At 38.8% G+C, this 20,244-nt stretch overlaps 1 protein-coding gene across 3 annotated transcripts in view; it reads left to right on the top strand.

Moving 5' to 3' along the window:
- Window positions 1–9,132: 9,132 nt before the first annotated feature.
- The window catches only part of sema3d (sema domain, immunoglobulin domain (Ig), short basic domain, secreted, (semaphorin) 3D), a 28,125-nt gene continuing 17,013 nt past the window's right edge, over window positions 9,133–20,244 (top strand). Inside the window, exons 1-4 of one of the 3 annotated variants that reach the window (XM_005939282.2) lie at window positions 9,133–9,541; window positions 9,766–9,809; window positions 15,673–15,929; window positions 18,527–18,687. In XM_005939282.2, coding sequence (XP_005939344.1) covers window positions 15,707–15,929; window positions 18,527–18,687 — 384 coding nt within the window. In that variant the 5' untranslated portion in view covers window positions 9,133–9,541; window positions 9,766–9,809; window positions 15,673–15,706. Of the gene's footprint in view, window positions 9,542–9,765; window positions 9,810–10,178; window positions 11,651–15,672; window positions 15,930–18,526; window positions 18,688–20,244 lie in introns of those variants that run through there. The other 2 variants (XM_005939281.2, XM_005939284.3) reach the window with 2 other exon arrangements.

Here is a 20,244-nt window from a genome sequence, read left to right as displayed (position 1 = left end):
ACAGAGAAGTCAGCCGTACAGTAAAGAAGATTAGAAATAACAGCAGAGTTGATGGTGTATCGGTAATATGATCATATGGTTAAAGTTGGCCTGAATTATGTTGGCATGTCTCTTCAAAGTTCCAGTGAAGGGAAGGGAAGGAATTCTGGTTTCTGGCATTTCTTTAAGAGGAGTCAATAAAAGGCATTGCTGATAAAAAAAGATTTTTTAAAAAGAAAAAAAGGAGGGAGGAAAGTTGCGTGTGGTAGTTGTTAAAATCAGTGGAAGGTCTGAGGAATGAGGTGAATCCATCTCTGTTTCTGTTTCGTGCTTTTCCTCCTTTGTCTGCCCCTCTCTCACGCTCATCCTGAAGCCATCTCAAGACAAAAACAGTGATTTAAAATGACTCATTTGGGCAATGCAGAGAGCTAACAGGCTGAAAACTGAAAAGTCGCAATGCAACCTCACTTACCACACACCCTATAATACTGTTTAGTATCATGTTTACTAAACAGGCTACACAAATACAGTAAACATTAAAAAAATGTATTGAGTATGTAGACAGATGACTCTTCCATGGAACCTCCCTAAATTCAAGAAATATTATTTTATTGCATTCCAAATGTTTTCTCTAGGATTTTTACATCCATTTGTAGGGTATTTGTTCACTAAACCCAGGCCTACATCTGTTTACTCTGGCATGTCAAACATCGACTCTATCTTTATAGGGACCCAGTCTCAGTGTTTATGAATGTGGGCCTCAGGGGACAAGGCCCTCACTGAGTGAACTGTGATGTTTGATAAGCTGTGAGAACTCTGAAGTAAATCCAGGGCCACAGGCATTGCTGTTTCTCTATCTGCAGCTCCCTCCACCCTCTCCTTCCCCTTGGGGTTTCTGTATCTTTAATTGCCCGAAAGGAGAGATTGGAATCACATGTGGCAAGAATGGGGAAAATGAATATTAGAGAGAATGATCTAAGAAAACCGCTTTCTACAATAGCCTAACAGGAAGTAAACTTCACATGCTTCCTATCTCCACTTCCCCTTGTCTGCCTGTGCCTGATCCCATCATCTGACTCTTTTTGATAGCTTCTGTAAACTCAGTAAAACAACAGTATTTAATGAGATTACGTTTATTAAGTGAAAGCCTTGCATATTGTATGTTGGCGCTGGTTCTTATTTGATTGATTAACGTTGAGTTTACTGAATATAACAATAACACAAGGGTTTGTCAGTCTTTTAAGTTTGAAAGCTATCTGTTCATTATTATGTGTGTTAAGGTAAGCAGTGCTGGGATCAGTAATTTAAACCACTCGTGTGTTTAAACCATTACTGTATGCTTGGGATTTATTTTACAAAATACGAACAGCTGATCGGGGGAGGAGAGGTCTGCCTGATAAAAAGACACAGAACACAGCTGTGCCATATCTCACAGCTGCATACGTCAAGGCTACACTCAAACTACACAGGGGACAACGTTGTTAAGTATGCTTTGTTCAAAGGCTTGCAGACCATCTGAGGCTGCACGTCAGCCTCCTGCCCTGAAGGTGTAATTTACACTATATCCTTCCAAGTCTCTCTCTCTGTCTTCTCCTCCTCCTTAGTGGAGTGTTGTTGTCTGATCAGACGAGTTCTCCAGATGTTTTTTTCACTAGAAAGGAATGCAAAGGCCTATCAAGATCTCAGACTTCAGCTCGACTATTTAGTCTGGATGCAATGCCAAATAAAAATGACGTCTTTAGAGTTTGGCTCGATTTCACTGAAACGACATGTTAAGGTGACAAAGAAGCATTGTTAGGGTTTTTAAAAAAACCCCAAATGTAGCGACTGTTCTGTAGAATATTAAGTTCAAAGTTATTATGCAGAAATCAAGTTGGGACTTTTGTCAAAGTTGATTCTGCTGATGAATTTCCTTTGAATAACATTCATTTTTACAAGTCATTGCAAGATGACAGCCATTCATTTCCTAGGACAGTCACTCCTTTCCTAATCAGTACTTTGCACCTCTCTCCTCCACAGAAGAGATAAATGTTTGGGAGAAAGTGCTGTTGATATTGGCAGCTCTAGAATTTACACTGAACTACACCATTTTTGAAGTACATGAGCAAGTTGTGGATTCCTTTTGGTTATTTCATGCAAAAATAACCTCAGTTTACTTCTTGTTCACAGTGTAATATCGTGTAATAAAGAAAGAAAGAAAGGAATAAAGCAAATACATTACAATGGTGTACTTTGTACACATTATACATTACCCAATTTGGAAATTAAAGTAACTCATAACACTATTTTATATATTAAAGTATTTATTTTACAACATATAATGTATTTGTATAGCCATAATGTGGAACAAATTGTGCTTCAGTTCAGTCCTTATTTTGAAATATGCTCTTCTGTACTTTTTCTTTAGTAAAATACCTCTCAGTGTCTCAAATGTTCTCCCCCGTGCTCTTCTCCCAGCCACCATACAGCCCACCTGTTTCTACTTTCAGGTCACTTCACTCCTACTGCAGAGACTGTCGCGCTGTCAACCACAAAGCTGCATGTTCCTGTTAAAAATAAACAAATAATCCCACGCTTAGACACTTGCCAATCACTAACAAATTCAGAACACAAAATAAACAGAGTGCAGACGGGAAAAAACAAACTAATTTCCTCTGTGTACTCACTTTCTGTCTCTGAAGCTATGTTTTTGCTGCAGTTTTCAGTCTAATGGGCCTACTTGTTTGTGCGTTTGGAAAACGGTTTTAAATGGACTGTGGGTTTATTGTTTGTTCTACACGCTGATATTTGAAGCTGTGACTGTTTGACTCTTAGCTAGTCAGAAAAATTCATTCTTGTGGTATTTTACTGGGGTGAGTGTGCATATGTGCGTGTGGTCTATGTATTATCTGTGTTGTGAGGACCTAAATCTGTTTACTAATCAAATCACATTATGGTGATTGGACTTCAAAAAGCGAGTCTCCATAACGATGATGTGTCGTAAGTCTTTGTAATGTCGTCTAAAGTCATGGATACATAACTCTGTGTGTGTTCTTGGATTACTCATGATATAGATCCGTTTACACAGTCACACAGTGGGAACAAAGACAAGTTACAAAAAGGAAAAGAAAAACAGTTCCTTTGAAATCTAATGCAGTGAAAACGTTTCCCTGAACTTTTTAAAAATACTATTGAGTTATTCAAAGGAGCTTGCAAAGAAAAGCGTCTGGACTCTCTCTCATCCGAGAAGCTTCTTCAGTTCTAAGGTCAAAATGTTTGACCTTAGAACTGAAGAAGCTTCTCGGATGAGAGGTGAAATGTCTTCAAGCAACTTAAAGAAGTCCAGACGCTTTTCTTTGCAAGCTCCTTTGACTACGATGACGTGGATGACTGAGAACCTTCACAGACTATTGAGTTATGATAAACATCTATTAGAGTGAATGAAATATATTTCAGAGAAAATAGTTTATAGGGCCTAAGTTCATGGTCGCGGTAAAAAGAAAGTGCACCGTCTTTAATTCTTAAGTTTTACATATTAGGACACAGTAAAGAGAAAATAAATTCTGGACTCTACCAGGCCCCTCGTTTAGGAATTTCTTTTGACTGGTCCTTTTTTGAGCTACCTAGTTCTGCCTCGTCTTTACTGGCCATGATTGTATTCTGTTCAATGCATGGTCGCCATCCAAACGATGAAAAAATATTGCCATAAACAGTGTATTTTGCGACACCACAAAACAAACGATAGCGTATAATATGAAACGATTGATGTTTTATTTTCATGATCCGATATATTTTGTCATATGACGAAAAGTAGAAGTTTTGGCAGTGTGTTCATCAACACCAACGAACCATCTTAAAGAAGTACTTGTTGCTGGTCCTCAATCTGGGAAGAATTATAGGGCCATTTCCAAACATTTTGAAGTGAGAAAGATTATTCACATGGCTGTCCTAGTAAATTCCCCCAGAAGTCAGACTGTGCAATATTCAGAGACACTGCAAAAAAAACTCAAGTTGCATCAGACGTCAGTTAGATTCAACAAGTATGACTTCTCTTTCCAAGAGAAAACCTCTTCTCTCTAAAAAGAACATTCCAGCACAGCTTAGGTTTGCAAAGATGGATCTGAACAAACCGCAAGACTTTTGGAACAATGTCTTCTGGACAGACAAGGCCAAATAGGAGATGTTTAGAGAAAACCAAACACAGCACAAACACCTCATACCAGCTGTCAAGAAAATGGTGGAGGGGCGATGATTTTGGCTTATTTTGCAGCCACAAGACCTGGGCACCTTGCAGTTATCGAGTCGACCCTGAACTCATCAGTATACCATATCAAGTATTCTAGAGTCAAAAATTTGACCCAAACTGGGTCATACAACTCACAGTAATCCCAAGCATACCAGCAAATCTGCAAAAGAATGGCTGAAAAAGAAAATCAAAGTGCTATCAAACATGTGAAAAATATTCCTCACCCGAGAAGTGCTTTTTGAATGCAGCATTAACCTTAACTCCTTCTCTAGCGCTCCAATCCAATTTTGATAATAAGTCGCACCTGCACCTCATTGTTCAGGCTCTCTTGGCTTTTTGGATTTATTCTGATTGCAGTGGTTGTTATGGATGTATTGAAATAGATTCTGTATGTTGAAAATAGATTTGGTGTGTTTAGAAAACCTCTTTCTTATCCTAGTGTTTGTTGACTGTTTGATGGCTGTATTTGGCTGCCCAGTGCCTGATGATGGCGAGTAGAAACACAGCATTAAGATCGCAGACCAGACTTTGGATAACAACCATAATGTTTTTTTGCTTTGTATTTTAATTCGGTCTTTCTTTAATTTGTTTCTCCTAGTTGGTGTAGATTCAAGATTCAAAGTGTTTATTGTCATGTGTACAGAAGAAATAGCATTTCTCTGTGCAATGAAATTCTTCCTTTGCTGTCCATACACAAATGCCAAGTTAGGTAGGGTTGAAGGAAAAAGATAAATAAGGATTAAAAATAAGACAAGATATTAAGATAAATAAGGTAAAAATGAGGATTAAAAAATAGTGAAAGATAAATAAGTACAAAAATAAGCAAATGAAGACAAGTGACATATCCAGTTGTCAATGTAGGGACATCTTGTTAGGAGGCTTGTTAGGTGAGGTTCTCTCCCCACACTTACACATGTGAATGGAAGAGGTTGGGACACAAGAAAATGCAGTGAGACACATCTGACAAGGACTTAGTGGCACCCCTAGGCACTGTAGTTTGCCTCCCAGATAGTTGTATAGATTTATTTATTGGAGCTGATATTTTATTTTATCTATTTACTTTTTAAAATAAATAAATGTATTATAGAATAATATCTAATATCTTTTTTTTGGTTTTAACTTGTTTATTTATTTATTTATTTGCAGCTCCAGGCTTGTTTTTAACTTTTATCAGATAAAGAATTGAAAGTAACGTGTTACACCTGTTCCCTGCCTGTGAGCTTTTACTACCAACTGATTATGTAACAAAGTCATTAGATTAATAATTCCTGAGGTGCAATTCCTCAAGTGGCATTGTCGGTTCTCCTTCTTTTCTTTTTACTGCCCTGGCCACATACTGAATCCTGGAGTGTACTTAATTTTTCACACAATGTATCAGAATTTTAACTTAGCTTTTGTTTCATAATGACATGGTGTACTACATCATGTCACCAGATTTTGTTTTAATAACTTCAAAATCTGGTGTGGCCCATATTTCTCATTTTTGACTATGTTCTGATATGTGAAACCCCGAGTTAAGAGGGTGTGCTTTCTTTTTAACTACATTGCAGTGATGCAGCTACATAGAAACACCCATGATGAGTAACACACGTTTGTAATGTGATACAGCAGCCGTGATATCTCGATGGATTCCTAACATTGAAGTATCGTGAGCTATCGGAATGCTTGCCATAGTGTTTGTGTCCACCCATCCACAAATCATTGACACAGAAGTAGTAAGTAAGCCTCTTTGTATATGTGGAAGAGTAATAGACGTGAAGAGGAATGATGCAGATTATTATTCACAAACAACTTTATTTAAAGAAGCCTTAGCCTGCATATGAATATTGTATACCATCTCTGGGAAAAAGATTGAGTCTGATGTGTTTCTGTATAGTTCAATTTTCTTAGGCTATTCAAATACTTACATTGCTTGTTGACATGTCTAGTTGAGATCTAATTAATGATCCTTATCCCTAATCATCAATAAGTAACAATTGTTGACAATTAAGCTCCAGTTGTTTAAGAGCACCACAAGCCTGGTGGCAGTTCTTGTAATCAAGATTAGTTAATCAGTTCAGGTCTATTGGAAGTAAATCTTGGAGGCCTCCGTGTGTGTCCGAAGTAAAATAGGAGCTGCTTGTGTTGACAGGCCTGAATAACTGCCCTATTGCTGTAGATCTTCACGATTAGTGTTAGAAATTACTCACAGACTGCATTACATTCTGCACTCTGACAAACACTGTGTGTGTGACTGTGCACACGACCCTCTCGCCAACGAATACCACAAGTATGCAAGAAAAAGCCATTTCCTTCTCTAAAAACAAATAAGGATTGTGAATCTAATAATGGAACTTTAATGTCACAGTTTTTAGCACATTCGCCTCATTTGACTTACCAGAGAACTTAGCCTTCAATCTTACACCAGCAGTTTCTTTTTGTGCTTTAGCAAAACCTTTAAGAAAGAATAAAAATATATAACCCACACTAAAATGTGACATATTGGCCATGTACATATCCCAAACACACACTTTTCCAATGAAAGTGTTTCCACTTTTAAAGACTGGTGATTTTGCATTCTTGTAGACACATTTATGCAAATTGTTCTTCAAATAACATTCTTTCTCCTCCATTGCTCACAATCTTCTGTTTACATTTTGGCATTAGATTCTTTTTCAGGATGAAGTTCACTGTTCAATGAAGAGATCGGATGAGATGGCTGCAGCTTTCCACCTCATCCAGATTGAACATCTGATGCCCCATTAAGAAGCATCAATTAGAGGTAAAACCTTTATACACAACTTCTTATCCTGTAGACTTAAGTGGACATTCTATAAGCTAGAATATGCTAGCTCCAGCTTGTATAAAGTGCTCTACTCATAATATTAATTGGAACAATGTATAACGCTCTGGGGTGTTTTTTTTTTTTTTTTCTTTGTTTCTTTTAAATAACTCAGCCAGTTTTTAGGAAACTTTCCCACAATTTGTTAAACTGTCCACTAAAATCATGTTCTGGTACTGAAATCACCGTCCGCATCCTTCAGATTTTAAAGTGTTTGAACATTGTTTAAAATCCCACAAAGGGTCTCGAGTTACTTAACATATGTGCTTCTGTTGCTAATAGGTTAAGCTGCCAATCGTGCACCACAACGTCTCCAATTTGAATCTGAGCAGGTATTATTGTTGTCTCTCTCCTGCAATTTGAGCAATTTCTATAGTATGTTTAAATAACAGGATATAATGGTCCAGTACGTGATAGATAAATAAATAAACAAACATTTGGGTGTTTTTGGAGACAAATATATGTGCTTCGAGTTTGTGAAATGTAGTAATGTATTCCAGTATGAGGCTAAACTCTTATGTCACTCAACCCAAATCCCAGGGAAAATCCCAAGGAAATCAATCAATTTGTGCAAGTATTTTACTCGATTCCTCACACACGCAGGCACACACAGTTGTTTCAATCACTTCACACATGAACTTACATTAATTTCCCAATCATTTACCCCAACCATACCATATCGTCTAACCACATACTATCATCTCATCATATAACATATGTTCCAAACATTATCCTGACCTAAAAAACAAAAACAGGTTTACATTACAAGTACACACACACACAATCACAAACATACACACACTTTTGACAAAGCTCTCTGGAGAATGGGCAGGGATCAAATGAACATTGGACAGTGTGCAACCTTATGTCGTCAGTACAAGTCATCACTAACTGCTTTCCGCTTGTGTATGTGTATTTGCGTGAGTGTGCGCAAGAGAACGATATCCTGAGGAAGATCACACCCTGACACTAAACCTCCCAACAGTGCGGGCGGATACTCTTTTCACCTGTTGACCTTTAACCTAATCCTCTTGGGTAACCGGGACCCAGTCGAATTTGTTGAAGATACACACCCACCACTGGAAAAGTGATATGATCATCACAACCAAAATTCAATAACAAGCATTTTCATCTAAGTTTATGGGTGGGATATCCTGCAACTCTCTTTTCTTGGTCCAACATTACAGCTCTGTTCTTGAATAAATTCATTTTTTGTGCATGTTTGGCTCTAACCCTTCCACAACTCACAAGAAGTGCAGATTTGGATTGACTCACGTCTGTGTGTACATGAATAGAGAGTGCCAAAGAAATCCATGTTTACTTCAAAATCAACTCCTCCATTCGTTGCACAGTCTTTTGTGACACACAGCCAAAATCTGCTGCCTGAACCAACAGTCAGCTCTTGGTTCTTTCTGCTTGTTAGTAGATCAGGGAAACCCAGAGTACACACAAGTTTACAAAAATGAGCCGCATAGACTTTGACTGGACACAAATGGCTATATATATCAAAACACGGACAGTTTAACCATTTCCCCAGGGGATTACAACATATTTTCGTGATTAAATCGATGTGAGTTACTCCAATTTACTTGAAAACAATGTAAAATTAAATAATTAAACACAGGTAATCATCTATAAACGGGAATGTCATTGGTTTGATCCCCACCTCCTACTGTACAGCTTGTAGGTGGAAGTGCACTTAGCAAGATACTGAAATCAGGCTTGCCCCCAATGTATTCACTGGTGTGACAGATAAATTGATGCATGCTTAAAGAAAAAATGGGTGAGGGCATTATTGTAGAGTGAAGCACTGAGTGGTCAATAAGAGGAGAAAAGCACCACAGAAAAATGTGAGGCAGTCCTCAGTGGTTAGGTCAGTCCAATGAGCTGACTGCAATAATATTTTCAGCCATAGTTTTGCCACTAATAATTATAAAATACCACATGATCACTAACATGTTTTGCAGTAACACGAGCTGTGACTGGTGAGTCTATTCATGGTTATAAATGCTTTTCAGATCAGTTTTAAGCTGTTTTGATCACGCTATTAGTCGAAATACATAACCGTTATTAAGGCCCAACGTAACTCTAATACTCGGAGCACTTTCGGAGGGATGAAACTGAAACTGTGGAGCGCCCAAAAGAACGGCGGTACAGATGCTGAGGGCCCCTCCCCTCCAGCAGCAGCAGCAGCAGCAGCACAACTGGGAGTTTGCCGTCTGTCTTTCCCGGGGCGTACTGCCACAGACTACCCAGCCATCCAAAATACACACACGCAGTGCACGAAGAGTTCAAGAGCGCTTTTCAGTTTAACTAACATTACAGGGAGTGGAAATATCTGCAGGAAGACCTCATTTTATCCATCCACTTTCCTTTTGGTCGGGTTGAAGTTGTGCCAAGTGTCATACTTTTGGTCGTTTTTTTGTGTGTGTGTTTGCAACGGACAACTTTCTGAGACACTGCTATTCATGTGGTGCACTTGCACGCGAGAAGAGACGAAGTCAGCGAGCGAGCAGGTGAGGAACACGCCATAATAATAACGAGGGTAATAATCTACACCAAGTTATAACCGTGTGTCAGGTGGACCACAGTAGAGTTTAAATTAATAAATTAATACTGCAGAGTTTTAAAGGGGGTTTAACGCTTTATGTGTATCTGTACATTTTATTAAGCTGGATTTACAAACTTAAACGTATTAATCAATATTTAAGTTTCTTTATTGTTTTCTTTTTCTTGATAGATCGTTTAAAGTACAGAGACTGTATATGGATATATCAGAAGTTGGTAAGAGGGAGAATTTTTGTCTTTGCACAGTGTTTGGGGAGGGGGTGGGAATTCTAAATGCCCCCAAACTGAATGTGACTATATGGACTTAAGCCAAGTACATGTCTACTGTCTGAATTAATCATTCATACAGTAAAATGTTGACGTGGACACATTTACCTCATTGAGGTCATTTATTTGTGTTTGTGCATGTTAGTGGTTTACAGTCCAGCAGAAAAGAAAACAAGTAGTGATGTAGTTCTTTCTCACTGGTCCACTCTCCCCATATTTCTTTTAAAGGTTTACTTAACTTTAGACTGGGATCTGGTGGTTCTGAGAGAGGTAAACAAGGGAGGGAGGGAGGGGAGTTTGTACTTGTGTGGATGCATTGATTTCTCTGGCAGTGTTTCAGGGGTTTCGATCAGCATGACTGAGGTAAATAAATGACTTCTGCCTTGGGCGACAGAAAGACAAGACAGAAAATCTTGTCTGATTTTCTTCTTTAAACAGTGTCCAAACATTGCGTCATTGAGATGCTGTCAGGCATACCTAATACATACACACTGCAGTATACACACACATCCCCATGTTTACTTGGCCGGGAATGGGGAAGGCTCAAGACTGCTGTGGCTGTGATAGGAACCTTTCATGTGAAAAAATAAGTTACTATGTTGGACTGATTAAAGGGGTGTATTCCATTGTTTGCTATGCCAATCAATGCCCTTCCCATGCCGTGCTACAGTTGTGCCTCCTGTGTGCACTAATTCATTCCAGTTCTATGTGGCATGTCTGGACCAATCCAACATTTCTCTAAAACAAACACAGCATCAATATTGAGCTGTGTTTTAAATGGCCTACAGCAACACTTCTGAGCTCTGTCAGAAGTCAGTGCAGTCTCATGCTGAGGCTTTTTCCTGGACAGTGATGAAAACTAAAACCTTAAAGGGGTCTTTTGCGAAACTCAACAGGTTTCGGGTGGAAAGTGTTATTAAAACATACTTGTATGCTGCACACTAGTCTAGCCTAATATGGTTATGTTAGCAAAATCCCTCAGTGCTGACAGACAAAGCAACTGAGAAGACACATTTACTGCAGTGATGTTAGTATGTTTAGAGTGTCTACAACAGCTAGGTGCCAGTGACTTGCAGACAGACTGACTGGCTCGGTTTGGCTGTCTTTCTGTGGCCTCTCTGTGTCCCCACTCTGTAAATGAACTGTGCTTAGGCTCATATGGAGATAAACTGCATAACAGAGTCTTTCCAGCACTTACAAAGAACAATACAGTTGCTTCTCAAGTGTGTAGATGACAGTTTGGTCTTGAGAAGAGTTGTTGCGTAGCCTAGATGGGTGTACCCCTATATCCTCAGGCCATGAGGATACAAGTGGGTGCACTTACAAATGTCAGTCACTGTTTTCATGCCCTATATTGCTCCCATCTGCCTCCCTCAGGATGGTATTAGCTTACACGCACACATTTGTTCATACATGCAGGCACTCATACAGATTCTGAGTGGCTTTCCGGCGTCATGACCTGTTCTGTGTGAGTAGAGTTACTGGTTTTGTTGTCAATTATCGGCAAAACTACCTGCATGTTTATCTTCATCCAACCGTCTCAGTTACATGGTCTGTTCTCTCTTTTACATATTCCCTGGCTTTGTTTTCAGCTCATGTTTTTTAATTGCCATTTTCTCTGTTGACGAGTTAAACCATAGATCAAGTATCACTCCTTGCGGCTTCCTCCCAGCTTTCCATTAACCCTTGTGTGTGACAGGAGACCTGAGCTGGCTCTGTGACAACTGCATGTGGTTGTGAGGAGCTGTGAACCTTGTCTTCTATTGTTGAAGACCAACAGTAAACATAAAGTGAGTCTTTAATAACAGGTGCTGGGGCATATTATTTGGCTTTGGTGTATTTGGTTTCCATACCAGCAGCCTCCAGGAGTGTTCCCTTTCCAGTGTTTTGAGATACAGACAAAATGTAGACAGACAGGACCTCAGGGTTGGAATTTAATCCATCTTCTTTGGTATTCCCCACAGACGTACTCTTCACTTCCAGAACGGAAGGAATTCAACTGGAATGTCCTCTTGTCTAGGCATTTCCATTCACAGATTTCATGCATAGTGGTTTAGAGCAAAGTGTAATTGTGGGTTTATATTGTTTAAATTAAGACCTGAGTCATTTACTCTGGGAAATCCTCACTTAAATCCATTGACCAGGGCGGTAGAATCAACTGTCTGGAGTCCATAGAGTCTAATTTTGTATAGTTATGAGAGAGATTTGGTAATCAAACATTTTAGAAGTTATATGATATAATTAAAGGTAACAGTTTCAGGAAATCCAGGCTGTCCGACTAGTAAGGGATCAACCCTATTCTGTTGCATGGAGAAATATTTGGCATCTTTACCAAGCATGGTTTGCACTGTGTATTCCTTCATTATTTGGGACTAATTTACTGCAGTGTTTTCAACTTCAAAGCCCATCTCTGTCTCCATCGCCATGTTTTGGATGATTAAATGTTGCGTGTAAGGGGATATTTTGGCAATTTATTTTGCATTCAATTTCTGGAGCGATATCTAATTTCCCAGGAGATGCACATGCTGCGCTGTTAGATATTATGTTTCAGTCAGATAATGTGGGATCACGTTAGTGATTAAAATGCTAAATGAATCACAGTTTGTGGCCTTGATGTCTACTTAATAAAATGAGTAAACAAATTACACAAAAAACGTGCACATTTATACTATGAAAGTTCCCCAAAAGCTTTAATTTATAAGCATGTATTGTAGCTGGGGGGGTTGATCTGTATCCAGAATAATGGATACAATAATAATCACATGTTTCATATTTACATTTTTTGAATCAGCAATTAATTCCTAGCATACTTTAAATCCACTGATTATAAGCCTTTATATCAGTCTTATTGACAGCTTGTGGACACAGATGTGCTACTGTTATTTTAATGTGGTCATAAAGTCTAACATAAAAATAAAAGACATGACATCTTCTTTAAAACACAAAGATTAAGGTTGGTTCCTGTCTTTATGGAACAGTGACGTGTTTCCTTAATTACTTCCATCTATACCTGGAGTTATAGTTTGTAAACCCACTTTAAAATGTAATGTTTCTTCCATATTCTTTGTAGTTTGTATTTTTAGCATTTTTCCTGTGAGACATTAGCTCACACACAGAGAGTTGCATGCTTGCTTAAATACAAGGCTAAAGAAAAGATGATTGACTCTTGCCAAGAAAAACAATTAATGTCTTGAGAACTAGAAACAATTACCTATGTTGTTCTGCTAGGTCAGTGCCTGTGGTCAGGGAATAAAGACAAATAGCTGTGCTAATGCACTCCGTCCTGTGGAGATGGAGGAGTTAGATAATAGTGTACTCTACAGGGCACCTGGGTGTTGCTAAATGCCTCATTAGGGGTGGTCTTGGTGCAAGCATGCCCATAGCCAGAGCACTTCTTCACCATCTGCTCTTTTCTCATGACTGCTGGCAACTTCTGTTGTGTATTCACTTGAGCTAGTTTCTCTTTACGCTTCTTGTACAGCGTGTCGGCTACTAGATTCACTGATAATACTAACTGAGTAGATGTTTTATGGCATGCAAAGACTGTATTGTTTAAACCGAAACAGAAGAGTCAGTATATTTAAAGGTGCTTTGTGTTGGTGAGAGATCAGAAGCCAGGAGCCCTTGGCTGCTAGCTTTAAATCTGTCACCATCTCTATCAGGATTGTTTCTCCTGACACCCTGCACTGTGTGCCGGCCATGCTGCCAAAGACAACAAGGACTCTAGTCACCAGGAAATAGGGGTGTTAGTTTAACTTACATGGCACAAGAAGTTGGTTTCCCCCATTATTCACATCTCTTGTGCACTTTTTCCCTTATTTCTCTTTTCATTTCCGTTATTGACACGTTCAAAGTACTGACTCACTGGTACTCTGGTATTCCTCCTCCAGTGTGTGTCATCTATTACTCAAGAATTTTTTTTTGTTTGTTTTTCTTCCAAGACTTGTACTTTTCTTTTCCTGGGGGTCATTCTTCTAGCAGGGTGTTGCACATGTCTGTGCTGCGGATAGATGTGGGCACTCAAGCTGTGAAAAGAGATGCATTACTGAAGTGCTTATCACTTGAGTGAAATTGTGTCACTGCTCTCCTGAAAATACTGTAGGGAGGATAAGCTTCACCATCAGCACTATCAGTATCGCTCACAAAGTGCAAAGACTACAGGGATTTTAGCCTCCTAACTTTCTCACTCTCTTTGCTGATTGCCCATCCATCACGCAGAGCTCTATATCTGTATTTCTAACCCTGAAGGTGTGAACACGTCTCAATTTGTCATCCTAAATAAACACCAGTCTGTTTATCAGAGTCTAATCCTCTTCGTTTTAAAGCTATGGGGCACTTGGAAGGGTGCCGCTCACCCCTGTTTCTGCACAAAGAGCTACAGTTTTAAACATCAGATGACTGAAGAAAGAAATCAAATAAACTTAAGTGAGTTGTAGTCGAACACCTAATATCTGTTTCACATTTTACCTTGCAGTACAAATCGATGGGCAAAGACCCGGGTCAGTATATTTACTCAGGATATCACCTTTTTTTTTTTAAGGTGCTGCTTACACATTATCAAATGGCTATTCTCTATATGTGGTGGACTTCTAAGGAGCATACATGCTGTCAATATTAGAGATATAGGAGTGTGAATGTCATATCTAATCTACCTTTAGCTTGACATTGTTTATGTTGTCACTTGACAGGTTGATGTGTCCTTTCTGAAATTGGGTGGAAGGAAAGTAATGATGGTGGCAAAAGGTCTTAAGGGGAGGCATTCTTTCAATGCATTCATTAATTTCTCCATCAATAGTCTGGTTAATTAGTATCCTAATGGCTGTGGGATTTTCAGGAATGCAGGTTAAAGACAGGGACGGTACTCAGTCTGTACTTAGAAGATGCAATGAATGCATCAACAGTGTAATAAAGGGCACAGATTTCATGAAGCTGCAATGTGTGTAAAAAAACATTTTGCATGATTCTGCACTCTTGAAGAGGTGGTAAAGTTAATCTGAATATTATCTTGTATTGTATGAATTGTGCTGACAAGCAACTTTAATTTTAAGAAGGAAAATTAGTGTCAGGGTTCACTGACAAATCTTTATATACTAGTTCCACTGCTTCACTTTTTAGGTGTCCAAGTACCACTGAAAAAAATATTAATTTATTAAAACACAGATTTTCAGAATATAACAAGTGATTAGTTAATTTTTAGTTCTTGTCTTTTTTCTTTCTTACTTCTTTTTTTTTTTTTTTAACTTGTAACAGTCTGTGCTCCTGCTACTTATTCTAAACCACACATTTATTTAAAAGCACAGCTTTTCAATCCTAGTCAGACAGCTAACTTTTCAGAATGTGAACTAATGTCTGGGCATTTTTAATTGATTGTGACGTCCTAAACAGGGCATGGCCCATTTTTTACATGGTATAAAGGAGGAAGTGACAGGGTCATCAACCAATCCTTAAGCTACTGGCAAGTATCCTTAAGGCAAAGAATTAAGTTGAGTTATCCATGTGAAAAGGATATGGGAGGAGAGAGAAAAGCGGAGACGTGCCTGATGAAAAGTAGTAGAATGCAACTGTTTTGTTAGTCTGACCTTTGTTTGGGGCAAACAGATTTAAAGGCGAAACAAAAGGAGAGCCGGTGACAAGCAACAGCTGATGTAGGATGGGCAAAGGAAGGGGACATGCCTGTAGGGCTCCATGGCAAAACAGCCACAGAAGTTTGTGTATATTCCCCCTCTCTGGAGTTAGATGAGACTGCTTGCATCCTCATACACTTATGATTGCTCCTCCCTAGCTTGACTCTTTACACTGGTCTCCCTCCAAGGTTGCAGAAAAGCACAAAGTGAAAACACTACAAGATGACTCCACACAGTATGAAGAAAGAGGACTCTGGCAATCAGACCTGGAATGAGGTTGGGGCTATGTTCTGCTTGTCTGGCAGTAATTATGGAGGCAAAGGGAAGAAGTTTATGGCTCTATTCCATCCGGAGGTCACACTGTTTGGACTGATTTTGTTGGCCATCCTCCCTGTTGGAGCAAGCATCAAACAGAGTGTCCCCAGGGTCAAACTCAGCCATAGAGGTAAGAACTAAATATTGCTGATGTTTGTTTTAATTCAAACAATATTGCTGTTTGACATAGGATTTTATCTTTTCATTTTTTTCTTTCTTGTCATACATCTTTCCATCTTTCAGTGTGCATCTTTTTTTTCTTACTTGAATGTGACTTGTGCAACAGGCAGAGGAAATGGTAAGAGGAGAATTTAGTGACGTTTATGGAGATGATCTGTAGCACTTAAGCATGAAGCAAAGTGAAAGGTTTCTCACTTACTGATCCATCAGTCTGCTGTGTGGATATTATCTGATCATATAAATGTGCTCTGTGTCCATGTATGTGGCTTTGCATAAACCAAGTGTGTTTGCTTTGTGCCACCAAAAGTTAGAAAGTTATATTTTTGCATTCCTCAAACCTGAGTGCAAACTTTACTTCAAAGTCTTCATCCCTAATGCTGTGTATCAGCTACAAGGAACCACACATATTAACTTAACTTTTGTTCCATAAAATTGAATCCCCACTGTGACCTGAAAGTGAACTCACTCTGACTTCAACCTCCAAAAGCTTTTGGTCTTTTGGTCAAGGCTTCTAAAACCAACTATGCCTGGAAATAGATACATATGCATGTCCTATGTGTCCAACAAAAACATATGCAAGTAGCTGCAGGAATAAGGATTACTGTGGACACTGTTTTTTCAGCAGTTAGCCTAGTATTTAGCTCTACAGTTTGTCTTATTTTATGTTTCTTCCAAGCCAGTAAAGTGAAGTACTTTATCATGTCATGTACTCTGATTGCCTTTAATTTGGCTACATGCTACTTTAATCTTCACTAAAGTGAATGGCTATTTGACAGCAATATCCATATTTGGTTCTCTCAGCGAGAATCACTGAGGCAAAGACAAATCTGTCAAAAATAACAAAAGCTTAACCAGGTGCATGCATCCTGCTCCTCTTGTCATCATTTCATTAGTGGACACTGTTCAAAAGCAACACCACCCAGCAGTGAATTTACTTCCAGCATTGCATCAGCTTTACGTAAGCCCAAATACAGATTCAATGACTAAAGGGTGAAATTATAAAAAGTAAAAATCCCTCATTGAGGGAGTACCTCTAAACAAACTGCTTTAAAATAAAAACCCAAGAACTTTAGTTTTCATCTAGTGAACATGTAGCATTAGCTTCTAATCAATATGTCTGTCTGACCTAAAATATAATAGTGTCTGCCATGCTCCTCTGAATATTCTGAAACCACATTGCATATTTATTCCTGAGACTGTAATTGTTTCACCATAATCAGATTTTGGTGGAGCTACAAGTGAAAACAGAAATGACCAGATGGATCATTCAATAAATGAACGTGTTACCCTGGTAGCTACAAAGTCTTTGATTACAAATGGGAATTGAGCAGGATAATTGTCTGGATAAATCATAGCAAGCATATAGGTGTGATGTGACCTGCATCCTGCACACCCCTATCCTTCACCATATGAGGTATTTTTAGCAGTGACAATGTGTCTGATGCAGTTGACCTCCTGCCATGTGCTACATGTGAGAAAGGGCAGATTCAGGCATTGCTTACAGCTCTGAAGAGGTCTCTAAGTCTAAAGCTTGATCAAGTCTTACTCCAATAACTGCGTGCATGAAAGCAACATTGAGTTCCAATAACAAAGCTAATCAAGAGGTTTTCATGTTGTTTAGGGCTCTCCTCTTTGAAGAAATGTGTGGAGACTATGCTAAGCTTCAATAGGCTCATAGTGCTGTGTGTTTACAGAACAGATTACTGCACACCACACCAAGGACTAGCAGGCCTAATCTCTTTGTGAGTTTTGTCTGTTTGGGGCATGATATGTGTGTAGGAGGGAGATACATCAGCACGTGGGGGTTCAGTGTAAAGGGGAGGTATTAAGGGAGATTGTGTGGTGAGGAGGGGTCCCAAAAGTTCAAATATTGAAGGTTGGTAACCTCTCCAATCATTCTCACCAAGAGGGTAATCACAGTGTCAATCCTTTCAGAGTGACTCCCACAGGACTCCTCTGCACCGAGCCAGTGTTTACTCAAGGCATGTGGCAAGTGTGGTGCGCTGAAAAGAGCCTCGTGATAGAAGAGAGTTCCTCTAATGGAGATCAAAGACACGATTCTGAGCTAAAAATGTCGAACATATTCAGCTTTCAGAAACCTATGGACCTTACAAGCTGCGAGTCCAGGTCTAAAGCAAGCAAACTGTATATATAATTTCATATAAAAACAGTACGTGTTCTGCATAAAAATGTACAAGTGAATAGCAAAATCGTACTATTGTGTAATGGATGAACAACAGGTATTCCTGTCTAAAAGTCTACTTACTGAGATACTATGCTATCTAAATTGAAAAAAAAAGTCGTATTTATGAGCATGTGTAGCTAAACAGGATTAGGCAACTTTAAGTCAAGACTTTTTTCATCTCAGTGACTGTCTTTGGGATTATACTGGTTTTAAACTGCAGAGAATAAATTGTGCCCCACAGTGTAGTCCTACCAAAATATGTTTTTTCACTTTAGTTTAATTTGACTCACAATACTGCATTTTACATCGCAGTGGGGATATTTGTTAATGTGTTTGTCTGTGTCTTTCTCATACTGGGACAGAACTGCTGAAGGTGGGCAGTGTATCTCTGTTTTTGAGCCCCTCCAATGGCCTTCATTCGCAGTCGCTGTTGTTGGATGAAGAGAGGGGTCGTCTTCTGTTGGGAGCCAGGGACCACATCTACTTGCTTGACCCTGACAATCTGGCTGAATCCCCTACAAAGGTATGCTATATATATGCATGTGTAAAATCAATATAGCATAAAGAATAATCCAGGTTCAGACGTAAAAAGACAAGACACTGTACTAAGTAAAGAGCAGTGCTTATTTTTGCATTTGTTCATGTCATTTGTTATAATGTAGACATTTTTTCAGGTACACGTCAATATATTTACAGGAGTGTAAAGTAGAGCCAGAATGATATATCAGGAGGGTCAATATATTTATAGATATTAGCTGTTTGCTGATATATCTGTATTAGCATTTATAATGGACAATAAATGAAAATTATAAAAATAAAGAAGAAACCAGGTACACAACCTTATGAGTGTTGATGTTTTTCCACCAGAAGGCACTCTCCAACTTCCTGTTTGAAATGCCACAAACGAACAACAAAACAAGCTGAGTTGGGTAGAGTATAAATGAGTAAAATATCGAGGACCACTTGTAAAACAAAAACAAGAATACCTCAGTATTGGTTTAAAAACCTTATATTACTTGAAGAAATTTAAGTTTAAAGCTTTCACACACGTTAACTGACCTGTTAGTTAATGTGAACAATGCATTATGGGACATTTATCTGCTACCTGTTTGGCAATTATTGTTTTTTCCATTAGGATTTTCCTGAAATGCACTCAGCTATGTATTGTTTTAGGGAAACACTGATCTTTCAGTCAATAGCAGTCTGAAGTTATCTGTCTAGTAAGGTCAGGGTCATCAACTTAGAGAGTCCTTGCCCCCACCCACACGCATGGAGCACACACACAATTACATACATCAGGTATGTACACGTTTGATGGAGTGTGCATGCTCAGACTTTACACAAACACACAAATGCATTTGGATGGATGCCATATGTTAACATTTGTAGATGTTAGTGTGTTTATGCAGCTGAGGTTGATCCACTGGTGGGAAGACAGTGTGTTTATTTGATCTTTATCTGGTTGTTTTAACTCTTAGTCTTGCTCTTAAAGTGTTGCATTTCTGTTGCCTTTAGGGGTCATTGATATAGATGCCAGAGAGATATGAACTGAAAGTCTGACCCTCTGAGCCCTGTGAGATCAGCCTTGACAGTGAATGTGATCTTCCCCTGCAAACTCAGTGTTTATCAATTACTGAACACGCATACCTGGATTGGGACTAAAGGCCCCTGAAAGTCAGGGCTTTATGATGCTCACAAGCATTCCAGGTGTTTTTACCTTTTATTATAAAGAAGTCCACATAATTTAAGTCTTTAAATAACTATATATGCTAAAGTAAATTACTCATTTTTACTGGGTGAAACAAGGTCAGCGATCACATGAAACTCTATCCAAAACTAATTAAAACACTAACACAGGCACACTGTTCTCGCTCAGCACATCGTATTGTAACACTGCTTTTCTGTATGATAATTCAGCCATGAATAAGTTTGGGGATAGCACTCCATGGTAGAGATGGACCGATCCGATATTACGTATCGGTATCGGTCCGATACTGACCTAAATTACTGGATCGGATATCGGAGAAAAATAAAAAATGTAATCCGATCCATTAAATATCACGAAAGCACCTCACAAAAC

Source organism: Haplochromis burtoni, unplaced genomic scaffold, assembly GCF_018398535.1.
Source record: "Haplochromis burtoni strain Fernald_Lab_line unplaced genomic scaffold, NCSU_Asbu1 Contig_264, whole genome shotgun sequence".
Taxonomy (NCBI): Eukaryota; Metazoa; Chordata; class Actinopteri; order Cichliformes; family Cichlidae; genus Haplochromis; species Haplochromis burtoni.
The sequence above is the reverse complement of the archived record's forward strand: the minus strand, read 5'-3'. Positions and strand labels throughout refer to the sequence as shown.